Consider the following 25,344-nt stretch of genomic DNA (forward strand, 5'->3'; position numbering starts at 1 on the left):
TGACATACATTTGATTCAAGATTCAAGAAGCTTTTATTGTCATTTGAAATATTTGCAGGCTTAAACCTGGTATTATTAAGCCTAGTTCTTATTGTTATTTGGAACACTAAAACCAGCAGTGACAAAAGTGCTATGCAGTGGATGTGTACAAGACAAGACAACAAACTAACCAGCTTGTTTTTGCTCCAGACTATGCCCAAAAGGTGCATTTCATTAAAAACTCCTTTGGTCTGCCTCCCTCCCCTTCCACTTCAGGTTCTCTCACATACTGTAGCATAATATAATATATAGTCATTTTATGTCAATCTGTTTACATTTGTAGAGGTAAGAACTAGAAGACAAATATCTAAGAAGACAAATGTGTATCATCTCCATCTCTTGTTTTTTTCTCTTGACAGACCCAAAGGAAGAGGGCAGTGATTCTCAAACCACAGAGAAATGTTGCCCGAATGATTGTTGATGAGTAGCAAGGCACAAACTTGACAGACACTTAGAATTCAATTCAATTCAATTTATTTTTGTATAGCACTTTTAACAAAGAGCATTGTCTCAAAGCAGCTTTACATGAGAAACAACATAAGAAAACAACAAACATATAAACAGACAGACAGTCCTAGATGTTATCCCAAGTGAGCAAGCCTGAGGTGACTGAGGCGACTGTGGCAAGGAAAAACTCCCTTAGATGGTATGAGGAAGAAACCTTGAGAGGAACCAGACTCAAGAGGGAACTCATCCTCATTTGGGTGACAATTATGAAGAAGAAGCTGAAAGAAAGAAGGAAGGAGGAGGAAAACGAAAGATTGAGAAATGACATTGAAAAATTAAAAACAATGCTCATTCGGTGCATGTATTACAGTTATTTTATTGGCGCGGTAAATCAGCTATTAAGACTTTTAAATCATTGTTAGTTGTGAGTTGAATAATTATTAGTTATTGCATTATCAAATATATAAAAGAGACCTAAATCCAACCTCTATCATTTGGTATAACATGGCTTTGTAAAACGCATCAGTGACACTGAATTCATCAGCTTGCATGATATGTATGCATAATTGGATGTAATTATGTATAGGGTAATTACACAAGTACATAAATCAATATCAGAGATTGCTTTATCATATCTCTCTTTTTTATTTATTCATTCTTTTGTAGACTGGCGGGGTGAGTTTTGTTTTTGCCCATGGGAGGTAACGATGCCAAGAGTGTTGCTGGTGGTGGCAGAAGATACGCAGATAGCGACCGATCTCCTGGATTTTACGTTCAGTCTGACCGTTAGATTGAGGGTGATACCCAGAGGTCAGGCTAACTGTCACACCTAGGTGATGGAAGAAGGCCTTCCAGACATGAGACACAAATTCCGAAAGAGGTGCTGGAACAGGCCTTCTGCGGTTTCCAAGGCTGTGGGGAGGCCCTTAAGAGGGATAAGGTGACAGGCCTTGGAGAACCGGTCCACTGCCACCAGGATGCAGGTGTAACCATCAAGCTCCACTGGATGGGAGAGACCAACACACTTGGCGGCAGTATGGGTTCTGGCTGTTTGGAGGGAGCGTCGGGGGAGTACAGACGGGAGAGGGTGTCTGCCTTGCCATTCTTGGAGCCTGGGCGATAGGTGACCTTGAAGTGGAATCTGGTAAAAAAACAGGGCCCACCGGGCTTGACGGGGGTTCAGTCGTTTGGCGTCCCGAAGGAATTGCAGATTTTTATGATCAGTGATGACTGTGAATCGCTCCCTCCCTCTTCCAGGGCTAGCTTAATGGCCAGTAACTCCCTGTTCCCCACGTCGTAGTTCTGCTCACATGCAGAGAGTTTCTTTGAAAATTAGGCACAGGGATGGAGTCGTGCCGGACTACCTTGCTCTTGGGAAAGAACCGCACCCACTCCGGTGGTGGAAGCATCCACCTCCACGATGAAAGGAAGATCGGGGTCCGGATGAGAAAGAAGGGGAGCCGACACAAAGCACTGTTTAAGGAGGTAGAAGGCTCGGTCGGCTTCAGGGTTCCACTGCAGGGCCTTGGGCCCCTTCTTGAGGAGGTTCGTGAATGGGGTGACGATGGAGCTGTACCCCCCGATAAACTTCCTGTAAAAATTGGTGAACCCCAGGAACCTCTGCAATTCCTTCACCGTGGTGGGGACCGGCCAGGCAGTGATGGCTTCCACCTTGCCCTCTTCCATTTTAACGCCTTCAGGACTGATGACGTATCCTAGGAGGCTAGTAGAAGTCAAATGGAAGAGCACTTCTCAGCCTTTAAGAAGAGGTGGTGTTCCCGGAGTTTCTGGAGGACGGTTCTGACATGAAGAATGTGCTCGGTCTCATCCCGAGAGTACACCAGAATGTCGTCGATGTAGACAATGACGAAGTGATGTAGGTACTCCCGGAACAGTTCATTCATGTACCCATGGAAAACCGATGGTGCGTTAACCAGGCCGTACGGCATAACGAGGTATTCGTAATGGCCAGTAGGGGTGACGAAAGCCGTCTTCCACTCATCTCCCTCGCGGATCTGGATCAAGTTGTAGGCGCTGCGGAGGTCCAGCTTGGAGAAGATCCGGGCTCCTCTCAGTTGTTTGAGAGCGGCTGGAACGAATGGTAGGGGATACCGGTATTTCATGGTGACCTGGTTAAGAGCACGGTAATCTATACATGGACGGAGTCCTCCATCCTTCTTGGCCACGAAGAAGAAGCTTGAGGCTGCCGGGGACTTGGAAGGGCGGATGTAGCCTTGCTTTAGAGTTTCTTGAATGTAATCCTCCATGGCCCGGTGTTCCAGTAGGGACAGGGAGTATATTTTGCCTCTGGGCACTGGGGCATCCAGAAGGAGGTCAATGCAATCAATATCATGTATATCCTATATTTTCTGCTATTACCATACACTGTTGTGTGTCATCAAGTAGAGCTCATACAGGACTTTTTACAGTATTCATAAATGTGACCCAAAAATCCCCTACAATTTGTATGTGTGCTTTTTAGCATGAAAGTGGCCATAATCGGTCTGATTTTGTATAGAACATGTATCGAACTTACATGAAACACAGAAGACAATTCTGGCTGATATATGAAAGTAAGATACATGGTTGCTGTATATGAAACATACAGTTCCCTTTCGAGGGAACTCGACGCTGCGTCATGACTTATGCTATTGGAACACTTTGTCAAGGAAGTGAGTCTGAAGCTTCGTGTATGGACATGTGACGGAGGAATACACACCAGCATGTCCATATAAGGGCATTTATGTCACATTCATTCAGCTTTTTTGTCTTCAGGAAGCGCTCCGTTGTATAAAGTGTTGAGTGTCTGTCCGCAGGTATGGCAAGAAATTTCAAGAGGAGTGTGCATCTGTGTCCACAATTCCTTATGGAGGATGACACACTTTTGCTTGGGTGAGGAGCATGCCCGGTCAGCTCTCGAGGGATCCAGCTGCGTGCACTATGGGAGATTTCCTCCTTGCGAACTCCAATCCTGTTTGGCATTGTCCCCTGAGGTGGCATGGCAGCTTAGATTGTGAGGTTCCCAGATGGAGTTAGCGGAAGCAGAACAAGAGATGGGTTCTTCCTTATCTGAGTCAGAGCTCTTAACACTTATTTCCACCACTGTAGCTTGTGGCATAAGTCCCCCTCCTTGTTCATCTCCTACAAGGGTTATCCGGTCTCCAAGCAGCACTTGGCACACTGGGTGGTAGAGGCCATTACCCAGGCCTACAAGGTGCATGGTATTGCTTCACCTCTAGGGGTCAGGGCTCACTCCACTAGGGATGTTGCCTCATCCAGTGCCCTGGCTAGGGGTGTTTCCCTCCAGGAGATGTGTGCTGCGGCAGGCTGGTCCTCTCCGCACACCTTTATCAGGTTTTATAACCTGGACCTGAACCCCACATCAGAAGTCCTTCAGGGCTAATGGGTGTTCTGTCTTCACTGACATCTTCATCATCTCCCTGAGCAGCTCCACCGTCCGAACGTGCCTCAAGACAACGACCATCGTCCCTGTGCCTAAGACGTCTACGGTTTCTTGCCTCAATGACTAGCACAGCTAACACCCTCACTGGACCACTTGCAGTTTGCATATCATTCTAACCACTCCATGGACGATGCGATCACCACAACCCTCCATCTGGCCCTCACACACCTGGACTGTAAGGACTCATACGTATGAATGCTGTTCATTGACTTCAGTTCAGCATTCAACACAATCATCCCTCAGCAGCTGATTGAGAAGCTGAGCCTGCTGGGCCTGAACACCTCTCTCTGCAACTGGATCCTGGATTTCCTGACTGGGAGACTTCAGTCAGTCCGGATCGATAACAGCATCTCCAGCACCACCACACTGAGCACTGGAGCTCCTCAGGGCTGTGTGCTCAGTCCACTGCTGTTCACTTTGTTGACTCACAATTGTGCAGCAATGCACAGATCCAACCACATCATTAAATATGCCGATGACACGACCGTGGTGGGTCTCATCAGCAAGAACGACGAGTCAGCATACAGAGAGAAGGTGCAGCGGCTAACAGCCTGGTGTAGAGCCAACAACCTGTCTCTGAACATCGCCAAGACTAAAGAGAGGGTTGTTGACTTCAGGAGAGCACAGAGTGACCATTCTCCACTGTTCATCGACGGATCCTCGGTGGAGATCGTCAAGAGCACCAAATTCCTTGGTGTCCATCTGGCAGAGAACTTCACCTGGTCACTCAACACCAGCTCCATCACCAAGAAAGCCCAGCAGCGCCTCTACTTCCTGAGGAGGCTGAGGAAAGCCCATCTCCCTCCCCCCATCCTGACTGTGTTCTACAGAGGGACCATGGAGAGCGTCCTGAGCAGCTGCATCACTGCCTGGTTTGGGAACTGCACCGTCTCAGATCACAAGACCCTTCAGGGGATAGTGAGGACAGCTGAGAAGATCATGGAGTCTCTCTCCCCTCTATCACGGACATTTACACCGCACGCTGCATCTGCAAAGCTAACAGCATTGTGGCTGACCCCACACACCCCTCACACACACTCTTACACACCCCACACACCCCTCACACACACTCTTACACACCCCACACACCCCTCACACACACTCTTACACACCCCACACACCCTTACACACACTCTTACACACCCCACACACACTCTTACACACCCCACACACCCCCCACACCCACTGTTACACACCCCACACACCCCTCACACACACTCTTACACACCCCACACACCCCTCACACACACTCTTACACACCCCACACACACTCTTACACACCCCACACACCCCTCACACACACTCTTACACACCCCACACACACTCTTACACACCCCACACACCCCTCACACACACTCTTCACCCTCCTGCCATCTGGAAAGAGGTACCGGAGCATTCGGGCCTCACAACCAGACTGTGTAACAGTTTCTTCCCTCAAGCCATCAGGCTCCTCAACACCCGGGACTGAATTGTACAAAATACTCTCTCTCTCTCTCACACACACTCACACATACACCCAGATCTGTACAAGACTAAAGAGAACTGAACTGTACAAAACTCTCTGTCTCTCTCACACACACAGACACACACTCTCTCTGTCACCTGTGTGGACACACACACAACTTATATTGTTCACTATTTATTGCACTACCTCAAACTCTGTTATTTCATTATGCTGCTATGTTTATATTTATGTTTATGCCTATTTCTATTTGCACTACCTCAACCGCTGATACTCTATACATCATTTCTTTTTTTTCCATTTCATGTTTTCCATTTCATTACACGTTCTTTTTCTTTTTTGGCGCTAAGGGTCTTGTTTTTGTGTTGCCTTTTTGTACCTACTGGTTTTGCACTGAATTGTCTTTGCTCTTGCACACTTTGCACTTTATGTGGCTAGGACAAAAACTTTGGTCCTAGCTCTGTGTTGTTGTTTTTTTCGTATTTGATCTTTATGTTGTATATTTATATAGCACCAGGTCCTGGAGAAACGTTGTTTCATTTCACTATGTACTGTGTCAGCTATTTGTGGTTGAAATGACAATAAAGCCTTTTGAATCTTGAATCTGTTCCTGGTCCGCTCGTGCTCTCTCATGGCCCCTGGGACAGACATCGACCGGTGTGTGGTGGTGTGGGTATTGACGTTCCCATAGCGGCAGTCATGATGCAGTGTCGAATTCCCTCAAAAGGGAACTACAACAGGTTACGTATTTAACTCGGTTCCCTGAGAAGGGAACGAGACGCTGCATCCCTGAGTTTCCTTTCGCACTTCCTTCAGGCAAGCTGAATGGGATTATTAAAGTAATGATCAATATTTTCATATCATTACATATTAATGTTGCTGCTGTCTATCTGCACCTGATATTACAGAATAGTGCTGTAACACACACAGTTCATAAAAGCTTTCTGCTTTTTCTATTCTAAACCCCTGGTGGATGTGTCTCTGACAGACGTCCTGTACAAAAAGTGATTTATTTTACATTTGCAGATACAGCAGTCAGTTAATAAAAGTTTGTTTATCAGTGGAAATTGAATCTCACATTATATAAGATTTATTCACACACAAAACATTAATAGTGAACATTTTTGACTTCATGAGATGATTCTCTCAAGTCTTGAAGATTAAACAATTAAGAAAGGCATCTTTTTTATATAGTTTAGTAGCCTACTATTCTTCTTGACAGAATTTATTATTATAAGCAACTGCATTATTTATTTTGTATCACCATCGTCCCTAAATGTGTGTAAATGCAGGAAATGGAATTCAAAAACATTTCCCCATTTTGTAGCACCCCCCCCCACCCACACACACACACACTTCTCAAACCAAAGTTACACCCTTGTGTTCTACCACACACACATCTGACCAAATACACTGGATCATTACACAACAGACAGATAACAATGCTGCTCCACACACACACACGACTTTTGGTTGCTGAAAGTAAAATTACGGCATAGGGGTTTGAGTGTGTGTGTGTGTGTGTGTGTGTGTGTAGAGACAGTAACTCACTCTAGTGTCTCCAGTGTACAGTGTGGATCCTTCAGTAGATCATTGAGCAGCTTCTCTCCTGATTCTCCTGTTTTATTACCGTACAGATCCAGTTCTCTCAGGTGTGATGAGGAGTTTGATCTCAGAGCTGAAGCCAAAGCAACACAACCTTCATCTGTAATACTGCAGTAAGACATCCTGCAGAGAATAAAACATCTCACAGTTACAGCATTAATCACTCAGATTCAGTAAACACACACAATCACTGTGTACAGTACACTTACTGTGTGTGTGTGTGTGTGTGTGTGTGTGTGTGTGTATGTGTACCATGTGTACCATGTGTATGTGTATGTGTGTCAGTATCTCCAGTGTACAGTGTGGATTCTTCAGTCCATCAGAGAGCAGCTTCACTCCTGAATCCTGCAGGTCATTGTTATTCAGGTTCAGTTCTCTCAGTCTGGAGGAGTTTGAGCTGAGAACTGAGGACAGAGCTCTACAGCTTTCCTCTGGCCTTTTCAAGCATGGCTTCAGCTGGAGCACAATATCAATGATTAATAGAGTTTATAGATTTTTATCAGGAAAAAAACTCTTAAATATGGTTCTATCAGAATAAATAAGCTTTACAATAGCATCAAACAGAAATAAAGCAGAATCATTTGCTTGACCAGCCGCATCAGCAGCAACACGTTGCAAAATTATTCATTTGTTTAATTAAGCAGACTGCACAATCCTTGTTCCCTGCACTGACCATTTGTATCGCAAAGTTTTTGTGGGGTACCATTTCCAGTCTCGTGAGAGAACTCTGATCTCATGTGTGATCTTGCTTTGTTTCTTTATCATTTCTCATGTGCGTTCGATTGTGAGACGCAGTTTGCTGAAAAGACAGAGATGTTGGAGATTCATTCTATTGTGAAGTCATGCAGCGTGAAAACTCCTGTCGCCAATCCATCGTGAACACAGCAGCGACTGAATGCTACCACAGATAGTCATGCAGTGTGAAGACAACAAACAAAACAAGCAGTGTGAACTCGGCTCACACGGACATTTTTGCCATGCTTGCGCGGAGTTCAACACAAATTATTTTTCTTTGTTTTTTTTGCACACCAAGTCTGCTGCTATTGCCTGACTTTGTGTATGAACTTGTTTGTGTTTTCTCACCTCTGTGTTCTCATATTTGTGATTAGAATTTGTTTGCCAGTGCTATTGCTTTTCCAGTTTTGTCTACTTAGTGTGACTCCCGTTTATTTATTGCTTTTAAAATTCCATATGGATTTGGTCATCAGCACAAGGCTTCAGTGCTCCTCTGATGAAGCACGGAGTCATGCTGTGGCAGATGTTCACTGCTGTCGTCTGTGTTTGTCAGAATCCACAGGACATAACTCACTCCTGTCACTGTAACATGTGGTCAGGAGCTCATACTAACTCCACAGATTTATGATCTTTATTTTTGGCAGCAGAACATTTTTATCGGGTATCAGCATCAGAGAGAGAGTGAGACAGGTGTCTGGGTGTATAGAATGATACAGAAAGAGAGTGAGACAGGTGTCTGGGTGTATAGAATGATAAAGAAAGAGAGTGAGACAGGTGTCTGGGTGTATAGAATGATAAAGAAAGAGAGTGAGACAGGTGTCTGGGTGTATAGAATGATACAGAAAGAGAGTGAGACAGGTGTCTGGGTGTATAGAATGATAAAGAAAGAGAGTGAGACAGGTGTCTGGGTGTATAGAATGATAAAGAAAGAGAGTGAGACAGGTGTCTGGGTGTATAGAATGATAAAGAAAGAGAGTGAGACAGGTGTCTGGGTGTCTAGACTGATACAGAAAGAGAGTGAGACAGGTGTCTGGGTGTATAGGCTGATACAGAAAGAGAGTGAGACAGGTGTCTGGGTGTATAGAATGATACAGAAAGAGAGTGAGACAGGTGTCTGGGTGTATAGAATGATAAAGAAAGAGAGTGAGACAGGTGTCTGGGTGTATAGAATGATAAAGAAAGAGAGTGAGACAGGTGTCTGGGTGTATAGACTGATACAGAAAGAGAGTGAGACAGGTGTCTGGGTGTATAGACTGATACAGAAAGAGAGTGAGACAGGTGTCTGGGTGTACAGAATGATACAGAGAGAGAGTGAGACAGGTGTCTGGGTGTATAGAATGATACAGAAAGAGAGTGAGACAGGTGTCTGGGTGTATAGACTGATACAGAAAGAGAGTGAGACAGGTGTCTGGGTGTATAGAATGATAAAGAAAGAGAGTGAGACCGGTGTCTGGGTGTACAGAATGATGCAAAGAGAGAGTGAGACAGGTGTCTGGGTGTATAAAATGATACAGAAAGAGAGTGAGACAGGTGTCTGGGTGTATAGAATGATAAAGAAAGAGAGTGAGACAGGTGTCTGGGTGTATAGAATGATACAGAAAGAGAGTGAGACAGGTGTCTGGGTGTATAGAATGATACAGAAAGAGAGTGAGACAGGTGTCTGGGTGTACAGAATGATACAGAGAGAGAGTGAGACAGGTGTCTGTGTGTATAGAATGATAAAGAAAGAGAGTGAGACAGGTGTCTGGGTGTATAGAATGATACAGAAAGAGAGTGAGACAGGTGCCTCGGTGTATAGAATGATACAGAAAGAGAGTGAGACAGGTGTCTGGGTGTATAGACTGATACAGAAAGAGAGTGAGACAGGTGTCTGGGTGTATAGAATGATACAGAAAGAGAGTGAGACAGGTGTCTGGGTGTATAGAATGATACAGAAAGAGAGTGAGACAGGTGTCTGTGTGTATAGAATGATACAGAAAGAGAGTGAGACAGGTGTCTGGGTGTATATGATGATACAGAAAGAGAGTGAGACAGGTGTCTGGGTATATAGACTGATACAGAAAGAGAGTGAGACAGGTGTCTGGGTGTATAGAATGATAAAGAAAGAGAGTGAGACAGGTGTCTGGGTGTATAGGCTGATACAGAAAGAGAGTGAGACAGGTGTCTGGGTGTACAGAATGACACAGAAAGAGAGTGAGACAGGTGTCTGGGTGTACAGAATGATACAGAGAGAGAGTGAGACAGGTGTCTGGGTGAATAGAATGATACAGAGAGAGAGTGAGACAGGTGTCTGGGTGTATAGAATGATACAGAAAGAGAGTGAGACAGGTGTCTGGGTGTATAGACTAATACAGAAAGAGAGTGAGACAGGTGTCTGGGTGTATAGAATGATAAAGAAAGAGAGTGAGACAGGTGTCTGGGTGTACAGAATGATGCAAAGAGAGAGTGAGACAGGTGTCTGGGTGTATAAAATGATACAGAAAGAGAGTGAGACAGGTGTCTGGGTGTATAGAATGATAAAGAAAGAGAGTGAGACAGGTGTCTGGGTGTATAGGCTGATACAGAAAGAGAGTGAGACAGGTGTCTGGGTGTACAGAATGACACAGAAAGAGAGTGAGACAGGTGTCTGGGTGTACAGAATGATACAGAGAGAGAGTGAGACAGGTGTCTGGGTGAATAGAATGATACAGAGAGAGAGTGAGACAGGTGTCTGGGTGTATAGAATGATACAGAAAGAGAGTGAGACAGGTGTCTGGGTGTATAGACTAATACAGAAAGAGAGTGAGACAGGTGTCTGGGTGTATAGAATGATAAAGAAAGAGAGTGAGACAGGTGTCTGGGTGTACAGAATGATGCAAAGAGAGAGTGAGACAGGTGTCTGGGTGTATAAAATGATACAGAAAGAGAGTGAGACAGGTGTCTGGGTGTATAGAATGATAAAGAAAGAGAGTGAGACAGGTGTCTGGGTGTATAGAATGATACAGAAAGAGAGTGAGACAGGTGTCTGGGTGTATAGAATGATAAAGAAAGAGAGTGAGACAGGTGTCTCGGTGTATAGAATGATACAGAAAGAGAGTGAGACAGGTGTCTGGGTGTATAGACTGATACAGAAAGAGAGTGAGACAGGTGTCTGGGTGTATAGAATGATACAGAAAGAGAGTGAGACAGGTGTCTGGGTGTACAGAATGATACAGAGAGAGAGTGAGACAGGTGTCTGGGTGAATAGAATGATACAGAGAGAGAGTGAGACAGGTGTCTGGGTGTATAGAATGATAAAGAAAGAGAGTGAGACACGTGTCTGGGTGTATAGGCTGATACAGAAAGAGAGTGAGACAGGTGTCTGGGTGTACAGAATGACACAGAAAGAGAGTGAGACAGGTGTCTGGGTGTATAGAATGATACAGAAAGAGAGTGAGACAGGTGTCTGTGTGTATAGAATGATACAGAAAGAGAGTGAGACAGGTGTCTGTGTGTATAGAATGATACAGAAAGAGAGTGAGACAGGTGTCTGTGTGTATAGAATGATAAAGAAAGAGAGTGAGACAGGTGTCTGGGTGTACAGAATGATACAGAGAGAGAGTGAGACAGATGTCTGGGTGTACAGAATGACACAGAAAGAGAGTGAGACAGGTGTCTGGGTGTATAGACTGATACAGAAAGAGAGTGAGACAGGTGTCTGGGTGTATAGACTGATACAGAAAGAGAGTGAGACAGGTGTCTGTGTGTAGAGACTGATACAGAAAGAGAGTGAGACAGGTGTCTGGGTGTATAGACTGATACAGAAAGAGAGTGAGACAGGTGTCTGGGTGTATAGACTGATACAGAAAGAGAGTGAGACAGGTGTCTGTGTGTAGAGACTGATACAGGGAGAGAGTATTTTTCATTTCTATAGGAAGTCAATGGGTGTCATCAGCTGCTAGGGGAGCAACTTTTTCAAAAGATCTTATTTTGTGTTTAACAGCACAAAGAAACTCATACAGGTTTGGAACAACATGAGGGGAGTAAATGATTTTTGGGTAAATGAGGGGAGTAAATGAATTTGCATTTTTGGGTGAACTATCCCTTTAAGTACAGTTTTGAGGTAATTATATTTTGGGTATTTCCATTTTGTACTACTGTATTTTGGAGGCAAATATTGTACTTTTTACTCCAGTAAATTTATTTGATAACTCAGTTGTTACTTTGCAGATTCAGAATATTATATAACGTTCCATATCCATTCTTACACAGCAATCGCTCAGTTTATTTTCTTCTTTTGTTTTTAATTTAAAAGTACTTCATACACAAATGTAGAATTGCTAACACAAAAATCAGAAGGTTCAAATACAGAGCACTAGGCACACATGCATCCCCGTCCATGACGATGGAAATGATTTATAAATTATAATAATTATATTATATTAATTATATAATTATATATATAATATAATTATATATATAATTATAATAAAAAACATTTAAAAAAAATGAAAACGAAACAATAAATGAACAAACATCTACACGTGTCAGAAAACGAAACACGAACCATATTTACAAAGCAGTAACAACGATGTGTAATCCATTTGGCTGAAATAAAACTCCTTCAAAAGCTCACAGTCAGAGCCAGTGTCAGTGGACACACCCATGCTAATGCTAATGCTAATGTGCTGAAGACGCTTAATGGAGTCCGTTTCCTGTCTGAAGAAATCGTATAGAAATGCAGTGCCGGAATGACACAGAAACACAAACCACGCGTTCCATTTAGTTCTGAACGATTCTGAAGTTAATGGAATAAAAGGAAGCAAATGTTGAAGTTAAATGTAAGTTAGCGTCAATTTATTTTTTTTTGTTTGTAGGGTATGGTTTGTTGCTACTTTCTCTTTGTAGTTTGAGTTTCTTTGCTGTTTTATGTTCATAGTTTGTGTTTTGTTGTATTTTTTCTATGTAGTTTATGTTCCGTCGTTGTTTTATGTTCGAAGTTTGTTTCTTTGCAATGTTGTTTGTAGTTCACGTTTCGTTACAATTTTATGTTTGTAGTTCACTTTTCGTTGCTATCTTATGTTTGTATTTTATGTTTTTGCAATTTTTTGTGCATACTTTGTTTCATTGTTGTTTCATGTTCATAGTTTGTGTTTCTTTGCTGTGTTTGTAGTTTGCGTTTTGTTGCAATTTTTTGTACGTAGTTTATATTCTGTCGTTGTTTTATGTTCGTAGTTTGCTTCTTTGCTGGTTTATATTTGTAGTTTTTGATCTAATTTTCTGTTTGTAGTTCACGTTTCATTGATATTTTCTGTTTGTAATATATTTTTTATTTTATGGAATTCATTGGAATTCATGTAAAAATAAATAAATGAATAAATAATAATAAAAATGCGTCCGAATCCCAAAAGGCATGTAGTGCACTATGTAGGACACAGAAGCCATAATGTAACACTACATGTAGGGCACTCTCCATTAGCTTCTTAACGTTCTCGTTCCCTTACGATTTTGTTTGTTGTTTTTTGTTGCATATATTTGTAGTATGCCTTCCATAACAATTTTGCGTTCAGAATTTGTAGTGTGTATCTTTTATCTCAGCCCCGCCCCCGCAGCTCATAATGTGACGACTGGGAGTTGTATCGGTAAGAGTGCTTGCGCTCTTGTGACTAATGTGTAAATATAAATACACAGAGTTTAATGATGTAAAGAGATGTACGGTCATCACATGAGGATTACACTGAAAACCCAATCTGCTTCTGGATTTGCAATGCATACTCACATTTCCATAAGATTATTTGACAGAAAAACACAGAGGTATGTTAAGAAATTTCTCTCTATTAACTAACCGGTTCAGTGTCTATGCTTTAAATCTGCTTTTAGATTTATGTGGCATGCCTTTGTTGTTACGATCAGGGTGTAAACCCAGTGCTACTTTTAGACCTTTATTTTACTACCACTAGTAATAGTAGTGTGTAGGAACTGTACTAAAGTGTACTCTAGTGTGTATTGAATGTGGTGTCCAGCACTATTAATGTCAACGGATAGTGATGTACAATAAAAATCAGTAGTAGGACGAATGACGCGACGACGACAACGAGGATGATCTTAGGGTCATCCTTCTGTCCTCATCCAACAGTGTACAGGGACAGTAGTGTGTACGGACGCTCTGGACTAACACTTCCTGTTAATAGCTCTTTGGAGTACCTTTGTAAAGGAGGCCTAGCCTGAGAGGGGTGAGGTAGTGAACACTGCTGGAGGCCACAGCACAGGAGTGAAGGAAACACTGAGGCTCACGACGGCCCCGTCCTCCAGTAAACAGTCCTTAGAGGATGGAATAAATAATGAGGTGTAGATGATAGGGGAATGAACGAAGGATGATGGGAATGAGGAAGAAGCACTGTCCTGAGCCTTCTCTTCTTTCTTTGTCAAGGAGATGCACTACTTTCTTGCGGCCAGCATCTCGTAGAAAGGGTCCACGTTCACTGCCGGCCTGAGACAGATGCAGAAACAGAGAATGTAGCAAGTATAAAATACCCCACATTCCATCAAATATAACTTACAAATCCTCTCCAAAATCAGAGCATAGATAAATGAATAGGCACAGCAGTAAACATGAGAAACGTTTAAAGACAGGAGTTAAAATTCCTGTCAAAAATCAGGATTAGCTGTCAGGTTAGCTAGCTGGCTAGAACTAGCATTAAAGATTTTTTGTAAAAGGTTTTTTGTAAAACTTTAGCTATCTGGGTATCTGGTATAGCTGTAAATTTCTAAACAATTATGTAGAGAACTTAATATTTCTGTCAGAGATCCTGTCAGAGTAGCTAGAAAATTAGCATTAGCAGTAACCATAATCTCACCTCCTGTCAGATTGTCAGGTTAGCTAGCTGGCTAGAACATTCTATATAGCAAGATATAAATATTTAGACAAATTTGTAAAACAACTGTAGCTATCTGGCTATCTAGTGTAGCTGTAAATTTCTAAACAATTATGTAGAGAATTTGATATCTCTTTCAGAGATCCTGTCAGTATCATATTAGCTAGCTGGCTAGTGTTAACAGTCCACTCAGAAATCCTGTCAGGTTAGCTAGCTGGCTAGAACCATCATTAAAGATTAATTTTCTTTTATTGGTAGCTAACTGACTAGCATTATATTTACAAAGCAGTAATGACGACGTGTAATCCATTTGGCTGAAATAAAACTCCTTCAAAAGCTCACAGTCAGAGCCAGTGTCAGTGGACACACCCATGCTAATGCTAATGCTAATGTGCTGAAGACGCATAATGGAGTCCGTTTCCTGTCTGAAGCAATCGTATAGAAATGCAGTGCCGGAATGACACAGAAACACAAACCACGCGTTCCATTTAGTTCTGAACGATTCTGAAGTTAATGGAATAAAAGGAAGCAAATGTTGAAGTTAAATGTAAGTTAGCGTCAATTTATTTTTTTTGTTTGTAGGGTATGGTTTGTTGCTACTTTCTCTTTGTAGTTTGAGTTTGAAATCCTGTCAGGTTAGCTAGCTGGCTAGAACCATCATTAAAGATTAATTTTCTTTTATTGGTAGCTAACTGACTAGCATTAGTGAAGTTTTAGGAATATTACTAAATGTATTAAAAATCTTCTCACACTCTGACAGTTTACCTTATGATAGCTAGCTGGCTAATGTTAATAGTAGTCCACTCAAATCCTGTCAGATTAGCTCTAGCTTATTCATCTTCTTGTATTGGTAGCTAGCTAATTAGCATTAAGTATTAGGAATATTACTATTAATAATAGTAATTATTACCTTAATAATAAGGTATTATTTAGTAATATTCTTCTCGCTCCTTGACCTAATGTTAGCTAGCTGACTAGTGTTAGCAGTGCACATAATAGACATTTATGGATAGGTCATAAATCAGGATTAGTGAATTAGTAGTAACAATGATCTCAGAAATCTGACATCCTGTCAGTTTATCATAAAACTAGCAAGTGCACAGTTTGTTCCCTAAAACAGTTATGATTTTGACATTTTTCATTATTTAGTAGTCAATAAAGTGAATTGGGTGTGTGGTCTGGGACACTCCCACAGAAGACTAATGATAATGTGTTGGTGTTGGTGGCTATAAAGTGAATAGGGGGTGTGGTTTGGGACACTACCACAAGAGATCAATGATAGAGAGACAAAGTTGTTTTTATTGGTAGAACTTAATTCTGCTGATCATCTGATTAAATGACAAAAATAATTGGGGTAAAGAGACAAAACTGCAGCTAGATTTGGGACAGAGCTGGACCAGAGCACCTACAGTACCTCCTGCAGAGAGGAAACCACAGGCCAAGCAAAAGAGACCAGAGAGCCAGAGGAACAGGGGAAAGAGTGAGACAGGATTAGTGACAGAATCACACACGTTCCATCATGCAGAGGAATGCAGGTTACACACACAGGGAGAGAGAGAGAGACAGATGGCAGGGGATTCAGGGGTGGTGGTGGTGTAACGTCTGGGACCCCCGCCCTATGCGGGGCTTGAACCCGGACGCCCATGGTGTGCACACACCAGCACAGGGTGGAATGAGACCCAGTCGCAGGATTCAGCAAAGCACTGCTTTTATTACATTTAAGACACAACATAGGGAAACAGACGTAAAACGAGACATGGCGTGGTTCCAAAACAAAACAAGAACAAAACCTGAATCATAACTTGGACATGATACTTAAATAAACAGAAACCAGACAGAAACCACGGTACAGATGACATTCATAGACAAAGACACAATAGGGATAAACATTAAGGTTAATAGGGTACCGGTGACAAAATCAGGACTAGAACAATAGGAAAGGCTTAACACGAAAGACACACAAAGAAGCAGGCTTCTAGGGTTCACCTGCCAGCGCCGGAGCAACGTCCTCCTTGTAAATTCCCTGAGGGAGCGACATCCTCAACCTGGGTCCTGAGACCGAGCTGGGAATCCCGCTGGGTCTCAAAAGAACAGTCCATGATTCTGTAACAGCCGGGACCCCCACCCTAAACAGAAACCAGACAGAAACCATGGTACAGATGACATTCATGGACAAAGACACAAACACAAGGATCTCTATTTATAGGGATAAACATTAAGGTTAATAGGGTACAGGTGACACAATCAGGACAAGAACAATAGGAAAGGCTTAACACGAAAGACACACAAAGAAGCAGGCTTCCAGGGTTCACCTGCCAGCGCCATCCCCAGGCCCAGCAGGGAACTGTCCAGCTGTTCCTGACAGGTGGGGACGGGGGGAGACTGTAGGCCAGTGAATTTCGCAAGGTCAGAGGTCAGGATGGCACACTGGTGTGTGACTAAAACGTTTTTCTTTTTGTCTGTAATAAAACTTCTTCATCTACTCCAGTGGAAAGCTAGAGACTGTGGTGCTCATCTCTCTTTTAAAGAGACTCAATTATCTGTGTTCACTAATATTTAGCAGTAGTTATATTCCCACATGCTGCTTAGTGTCCTGTTGTCATCTCTTTATTAAACTCACCGGTGATCCAGTAGACCACTTTAAATAATGTTAATTAAAAGCTATTGCTTTTAATGAAGCTGCTGGCTATTTTTATTCCTCAGTGTGTCCACCTCTCTCTCCCTCTCTTTCTCAAAAATGGACAGCATAGTTATTATGCAATGCAAAGTGTGTATAATAATCCACCCACATTTCAGGTCAGAATCTAGTGATCTTCACTCCTGAGTCTCCCACGATGACGTGAGCCATGGACGGATGGATCTGTCACATCATTTTGAAAAAATGTCAGGTTTCTTCGAAATATTTAAAAAAAAAAATGGTTGTAAATTGTGGACGATGTTGCGGTAATGAAAGAAATCAGTCAAAATTTTAAAAAAATGTTAAAAATAAATATTATTTCAGAAATTCAAGTAACTGCATGACTATTAATAATCCATTTTCAAAACTGTGAAAATGTATTTGCTTTTCAGACAGTACTGATGTTTTCAGACTGTTGTGGTAATGAGATTTTTTAGGACTTATTTTGGAAATTATGTTCAAAAAGGTGTATAAATACTCCAGACTTTGTTGCTAATGTCTGAAAAAAAACTTAATTTAAGCATTTTTAAAATTTTCATGTTTGTAATTTTTAAAACCAAGATTTCATGAAAATCACCCACCTGTGCCTGCAGGGGTCCATGTGGAGTTCTCCATCTACAGTCAGTGTCCCCTGTGGTGATAGGGGCTGCAGCCGAAACGCACAAGCAGAAACATGGCTCACGTAAGGTGATTTTAGAGAAAGATGAGTGCCTTTTTCCATTGCCTGGAAAAGGCAGGCAAACATTGTCCGGGAGATTCCGGCCCTCACAAAAGTCAGGTGAATGAGTCCATCGTCAAATTCTGCTTGCGAAGCTGCTAACAAATCAGCACCCAAATGCGACTGGTAGATAGCAAGAACTAGAAGAAAGTCACCTTCAATAGTCACCCAGTCTTGGGTAGGCAGTGGCTGATCGAGGGGAGGCAAGAGGTCATCTTGAGGGGGTGGGTCCACAGGGGAGGTAACTGGGGGGCGGGGCTTCAGAAGCCTACCAGGTTGGACCTGGTCAAAGGTGAAGGAGGATGAGGAGGTGGAGCTTGGCAGGCCCATATTGGATGGTGATGAAGAGGGGATGGGGAAAGAGCCAAAGATAGTGGGGGAATTTGGGTGGTAGGGAGCAGGACTTAGACACACTTGACTTCTGGTTCTGGTCCACTGAGGTTTTGGGTTTGGAAAGGGAAAGCCGTGAACGACGGAATGGGAAGGAGATGGTGTGCGCTCATTCTCGTGCAGGGTCCACTGGAAATGCCCTACGGTGGAAAAAAGCCTCGTTCAGGTCCTTATCTTCCCTTTCATATGCTGGCGTTTCTACTTCTTGTTCAGAATCTGCTCCAATTGGCCGGCTAAAGAAGGCGGTTCTGGACATGCCCTCCATCCTCTCCTCCACCTCTTTCCCTTCATCTACATCATATCCCTCTTCTGTCACATTTCTTGTACTGTCATCTTCCTCCTCCTCATCAGAGGTTGGGTTACCAATCAGAGGTCAGAGTGAGGGTGTAAGTGCACGATGAAAGGCTGGAGGGTAATCTTCCTCTGGTGCTCCAGTCCGTGAACTGCCCGTGCAGGAAAACATCCTGGGTGGACGAGGAGTTCGGGGACAGACTTCGAGGACTCGAAGAGCACATTCTGACAGCAGTCTCTCGTTGGTGAATATTACAAAAACCTTTCCCAAGCTGAAAAAAAAATTTCGTATAATTTTAACACAAAAGAAGTTTGTTTTATTCAACAAAAACAGCTGTAATAGTTGTGGTGAGTTGTGTTATCGTTGTTAAAAACGCAGCATTAGCTTGAGTGTTTTTCCTCCCGGTTTTCGGTGTTCTATAAATTCATCCTACCCGTGAATCCGTCCCACAAACCCTCACTGCGCAAACTAAAGTTTCTGCATCTTTTGTGAAATGCCCACAAATCCATGCTACTACTAGTGGGATCTTGTGATTCGTGTACAATCTTCCGGTGAGAATATAATGCTTTTTTTCTTGTTTGTGTGATTTTATGTTAACCTTGATTGTACATACAATGTTACTTTAACAGTCTATGAACATATAAGTATATTTCAAGACAGAATTAAGTACCAACACAAGCGTTATACATTTTCTATGCTAGTTAAGCTAATGCTGCATTTTTATACAAATAATTATTAACCATTTAACTAGCTAGCCAACTAGTTTTCATGGCAGTGAAAACACCTAGACTCTTTGGTAAAGATCAATGCACCGAGAATAAGATATAGGTAATATGAGTACTGGATGCCAAGCAAATTCTAATATGATTCTTAAGTGTTCATATGATTCTGTAGATAATGGGAAGATTAAGTAAAACTCAATATAAATGGTCAGGGTTAATTTTGACTTTGTGGACACTCAATAGATTATTTTGTATTTGTTGCTAAATTGCTTGATTTTTTTCATAACCACTAATTCATCTTTTTTTCTTCACAGAAATGGAGAAAAAACGGAGGGAGATTTATGATTTTCTTTCTGTGGGATCATTTTAAAAATGAAGGTAAAAACAATAAATAGCACAATGTCAAACCATTACAAAACAAAAATAAGCAAAAACATAAAAGTAATAACTTATAAACATCAGTTACAGAATGAGTCAAACAATTCAATATTTTAAATAATAGCCAATATTATTAATGTTCTTTATGTAGATGGAGAACTCGTTCCTTCATTCTCTATACCACTGATCCTGTACAGGGTCAAGGGAACCTGGGGCCCAGGGAACACAGGGTACAGGGCTGGGTACACCCTGGATGGGGTGACAGTCCATCACAGGGCACAATCTCACTCACATTCACAGACTATCATCAGTTTGACCCCATGACTATGGGAGGAAACCCACCAAACACAGAGAGAACATGCAAACTACATGCACAGAGCCTGAGGAAAGACTTGAACCCCCGTCCTCCAACTCTGGAGGTGCAAAGCAATCATGTTTAACCACTATATCACTGTGCCAACCTAGATGGAGAACTTCCTTATGGAATAACGAGCAAAGAAGGATGCCAGTTCAATCTTCAGTGAGTTCCATTCATCACCTCTGGGTGGGCACACTGGTATCAACAAGACACGGAATGCCATATGTTCCAGGTTCTACTGCTATGGCATGTAGGTGGACATTGAAAACTGGGTATGTATTTTCACATACAGATGCAATTTTTGCTGTGAGAATGTTGGTGGAGAAGTATAGGGATGGTCAGAGAGAGTTGCACTGTGTGTTTGTAGACTTGGAGAAAGCGTATGACAGGGTGCCAAGAGAAGAGCTGTGGTACTGTATGAGGAAGTCAGGAGTAGCAGAGAAGTATGTCAGAGTGGTGCAGGACATGTATGAGAGGAGCAGGACAGTGGTGAGGTGTGCTGTAGGGCAGACAGAGGAGTTCAGAGTGGAGGTGGGACTGCATCAGGGATCGGCTCTGAGCCCCTTCCTGTTTGCTATGATGATGGACCAGTTGTCAGAGGAGGTCAGACAGGAGTCTCCTTGGACAATGATGTTTGCAGATGACATTGTGATCTGTAGTGAGAGCAGGGAGCAGGTGGAGGAAACCTGGAGAGGTGGAGGTTTGTGCTGGAGAGAAGAGGAATGAAAGTCAGTGGTAGTAAGACTGAGTACATGTGTGTGAATGACAGGGAGGGAAGTGGAACAGTAAGATTACAGGGTGAAGAGGTGAAGAAGGTACAGGAGTTGAAGTACTTGGGGTCAACAGTCCAGAGTAATGGAGAGTGTGGGAAAGAGGTAAAGAAGCGAGTGCAGGCAGGTTGGAATGGGTGGAGAAAGGTGTCGGGAGTTCTGTGTGATAGAAAAATATCGGTGAAAATTGAGGGGAAGGTGATACAGGACAGTGGTGAGACCGGCCATGCTGTATGGTTTAGAGACAGTGTCACTGAGGAAGAGACAGGAGTCAGAGCTGGAGGTAGCAGAGCTGAAGATGTTGAGGTTCTCTTTGGGAGTGTCACGGTTGGACAGGATTAGGAACGAGGACATCAGAGGGACAGCTCATGTTGGACGTTTGGGGGACAAAGTTAGGGAGGACAGATTAAGATGGTTTGGACATGACCAGAGGAGGGACAGTGAGTATATTGGTAGGAGAATGTTGGACATGGAGCTGCCAGGCAGGAGGAAAAGAGGAAGGCCAAAGAGGAGGTATATGGATGTAATAAATGAGGATATGAAGCTAGTGGGTGTAAGTGTTGAGGATGTAGAAGATAGGGATAGGTGGAGATAGAGCTGGGCGATATGTCCTAAAAATTGAATCTCCGATTTTTTAAAACAAAATTCGATTTTACAACTATTATTTTTCTTTAAAAAAAATCTAATTTGTGGCAGTCCTCATAGGAAGATCTGTTCTGTGGCTTGGCCTTCTTTATGCTTACAGGTGTAAAGCTTTTTATAAAAACTTACAGCTCTCTCACGTATTTCTGCAGCCTGAGATAAAATATCTCCAGTCTCAGATCTCAGGTTATGGATAAAACGTTTTTGACCATTCTTTTTCTCAAGATTAAAAAAGAATTTCGAGGGTGCATCCATTTGGTCTGCATTCTGGAAGCGTGATCTTACCAGTGCGCCTTGTATTTTAAAATCTAGGAGGTCTGACAGTTTTTTCTTTTTAGCTGTGAGGGTCTGAATATGGTCCTGTTCATTTCTAGACTGTATCTGGGATTGGAGTTCAGTGATTTCATGTTCTATAGTTTTTATTGATCATGCCAATTCTCTTGTGATATTGAGAGTGTACTGTTGGCAAAGTTGTTTGGTTTTTATTTTACCCAGGTCCCACCACTGCTGTAAGGATGTAAAACATCCCTTTTCTTCTTTAAAATTGTTCCAAAAAAATGTAATGTCAATAAATGTTTGTCATTTAAAAGAACTGTGTTAAAATGCCAGTATGCGCTTTTTGGTTTAATGGATTTTAAAACCGCTACACATAAAACCAAACTGTGATCTGAAAAACCAACAGGGCAAATAAAACACCTCTTAACTGTACTTAAATGATGTTTAAAAACAAATCTGTCCAACCTCGCAAGTGATATAGAATTGTTGCGTACATGAGCCCATGTGTACTGCTTCTGGGAGGTATGAAAGGATTTCCAGACATCATCTAATTTGTGTTTCTTTATTATCTGAATTAGAAGGTATGTGTGGTTCTATATGGTTGCGGTCGCTGTTGTCTGTTGTGCAATTAAAATCTCCACCAACAAATAGTACTTCTTCACTGTTGCAGGTCTCTATGGTTTTGCATAATTCATCTAAGAAATGTAGTCTTTCTGTTGGCGAGGTTGGAGCATATACACAGACAAAAACAATAAAATGATCGTCAAACTGGGCTCTGACCTTTCACTACTTCCTCTATGCTAAAAGAGACTGGCATGAAATTCTTTGAAAATAAAATTGCCACTCCTCCACTAGTGGATGTGTTGTGGCTCAGGCAGGAGAGGCAGGCCCATTCCTGTGTCCATTCGACGAGGTTCTTGTTGTCGCTATGGGTCTCCTGGAGAAGAAAAACATCTAATCCTTTCTGCCTCGCAATTTCAAACAACTCTGCTCTCTTTATGCTATCTCTCGCCCCATTGACATTCAAGGATGCTATATAAATGTCTTTCATTAGGAAACAGGAGAGTGTAAATAACAGTAGCAGAGTGTAAAGCAAAAAGAACTGAAAGAATTATTCAATATCACTGCCATCATTGTTTAACAGGTTGTTTAACTTTGTCACAATTTTCTTTAGACGGTACACTTCCTTGTCTTCGAAGCACCCTTCACTCATTAATCGCTTTATGGTATCGAACAGTCTTTTTAAATCCGGAAAATATTCACTGATTTTGACCATTCTCATATTTTTTGTCACCTTTAGGAAGTGTTTGATTTCATTTACACTGTACTCTTTACTGACAAAGTTATTTACAGCAGGGATGGGAACACTGGTATCAGATAAAACACTTTCAGTTTCTACAAGTTCTGTGTCTGCTTTTTTTTGCAAGTTTCATTGCTGCACCTTTCCCATTCTTTTTCCTTTTCGATGGTGTTTTGAAACAGACCTGTTCAGTTTCATTACAGTGTCTGTATTTTCTTCTAACAGTGAAGATTCACTTGAAGTACTTTCCTGTGTATAAATTACATCATCAGTGTCAAGCTCTGTGTTTTTCGGCTGTACGCTGTGCTCAGCCTACACAGTAATCCCAGTGTTCCCAGTTCTACTCACCCTCTCGCTGAGTACTGGGTCTGTTTCAGTGCTTAACACTTCAGCTGGTTTCTCCACAGGTTTCTCAGTGTCATGACGCGCTGCCGATGCGATAACCGGTACCGGTACATTAGACAGTGTCACTTTAAGAGAGTGAGTAAGGGCACTAGTGACTCTGATGGTCGTAAGAGAGTGAGTAAGGGCACTAGTGACTCTGATGGTCGTAAGAGAGTGAGTAAGGGCACTAGTGACTCTGATGGTCGTAAGAGAGTGAGTAAGGGCACTAGTGACTCTGATGGTCGTAAGAGAGTGAGTAAGGGCACTAGTGACTCTGATGGTCGTAAGAGAGTGAGTAAGGGCACTAGTGACTCTGATGGACTCTGGCTGCACTGATGGTATCTCAGGTGTGTCTCTTAGTAACAGATACGCTTCCCTGAGTGATGAAGAACAGGTAGTGATACCGAGTGAGCGGCAGAGTGATGATATGGACACTTGTTCAGAGGCTACAGTTTCGGTGATGACGAGTCAGTTACTGATTCAGACATGTTTCAGAGCCAGGACACTGACCTGTATTCAGTTGACCAGATAAATGACTTTTTAGATGCGACCAAGGGTAAAAAGGTTGAACTGGAAAAGTTTTTCCCAGATTTAAACAAGTTTGTTGAGACTTTGACTAAATAGTTTCAGCGAGTCTGTGCCCACTGTAGCCTCAGATTCTTGTTCTTGTTGTAGATCATCCACCTCAAGGTCTATGTTGTGTATTCTGAAATGCTTTTCAGCCAAAGGACAACAGTAACAATACGTGTTTTGTATCATTTTTAATCCTAAAGACATGAAAACATCACTGGAAAGTATACTCTCGCTATTGTTGTGCTGAAATACAGTATGTTTAGTAGAGGTGCCCACATGTAAAGAAAGAGTTAGAAAATCAAACACGTGTGTTATGGTAATGAAAACATGGCAAGCATTCAATTAAACACCAAACTGGAATCTAGTATATTACTAATACACTTATATTTCTCCCTAAATTTTCCCCATCCTTTATTATGTTTGTTTGCATGTAAATATGAGTATGTGTGTATTGTGGTTATACCTGGGTGTGTATACGTTTGTGTTTTTGTGATGTGTTTTTGATTCCTCACTGCATCACATGTGGTCACACTTCACATCACTGCACTTCACACTTCACTGAATCACCGTTATGAATTGATTCACTGACTCACTCCATTACACCTGAGCTGTTTGAAAATGACTCTCTGAATCACCTGCTAATTATTAAGTGATGACCTCAGTTGAGGTACAGTGTGTTAATGGTGTGTGTGTGTGTGTGTGTAGTGTGCGTAAGCAGGTGGTGAACATCCCATCCTTCGTGGTGCGTCTGGACAGTCAGAAGCACATCGACTTCTCCCTGCGCTCTCCGTACGGTGGAGGACGTCCCGGCCGCGTCAAGAGAAAGAACGCTAAGAAGGGCCAGGGCGGAGCTGGAGGAGGAGACGACGAGGAGGAGGATTAAACCCAATCAGTACACAGGAGATGGATTCTGCTGTCTGATCTCTCTCTCTGATTATTTTCAATAAAAACAGAATTTTCTGTCCCACATTCTGGTCTGAGTTTCACTACAACACTATCAGGTTTAACTCTGTTAAGGTGTGTCCACGTTGATGGGCAGCAGTCTGAATTCGACGGTCAGCAGAGTGAAAATCACATGAAAGGAGCAGCTCTGATTTCATTACAACATTTCAGTGAAGGTTACAGTGAGATCATCTCAGGGAACTTCTCATTTAAATTCCTGTGCAGCAGATCATCTACCAGATCTAATCAGAGATCTACTTCCTGCTTTAAAATGTGAACAGTAGATCCAGTGTGAATGATCTGACCTCTAAGCTGATCATCACTTTCTCTGTTCAGAT

The 25,344-nt window shown here is 42.3% G+C and overlaps 1 protein-coding gene across 1 annotated transcript; it reads left to right on the plus strand.

Moving 5' to 3' along the window:
* The first annotated feature begins 18,603 nt into the window (after positions 1–18,603).
* LOC131359637 (small ribosomal subunit protein uS4-like) lies at positions 18,604–25,031 on the plus strand. The gene is made up of 3 exons (XM_058399644.1): positions 18,604–19,761; positions 20,227–20,391; positions 24,770–25,031. The coding sequence occupies exons 2-3, from the start codon at positions 20,264–20,266 to the stop codon at positions 24,945–24,947; spliced, it is 306 nt and encodes a 101-aa protein (XP_058255627.1). The 5' UTR covers positions 18,604–19,761; positions 20,227–20,263; the 3' UTR covers positions 24,948–25,031.
* The last annotated feature ends 313 nt before the right edge of the window (positions 25,032–25,344 follow it).

Source organism: Hemibagrus wyckioides, linkage group LG01 (assembly GCF_019097595.1).
Source record: "Hemibagrus wyckioides isolate EC202008001 linkage group LG01, SWU_Hwy_1.0, whole genome shotgun sequence".
Classification (NCBI taxonomy): Eukaryota; Metazoa; Chordata; class Actinopteri; order Siluriformes; family Bagridae; genus Hemibagrus; species Hemibagrus wyckioides.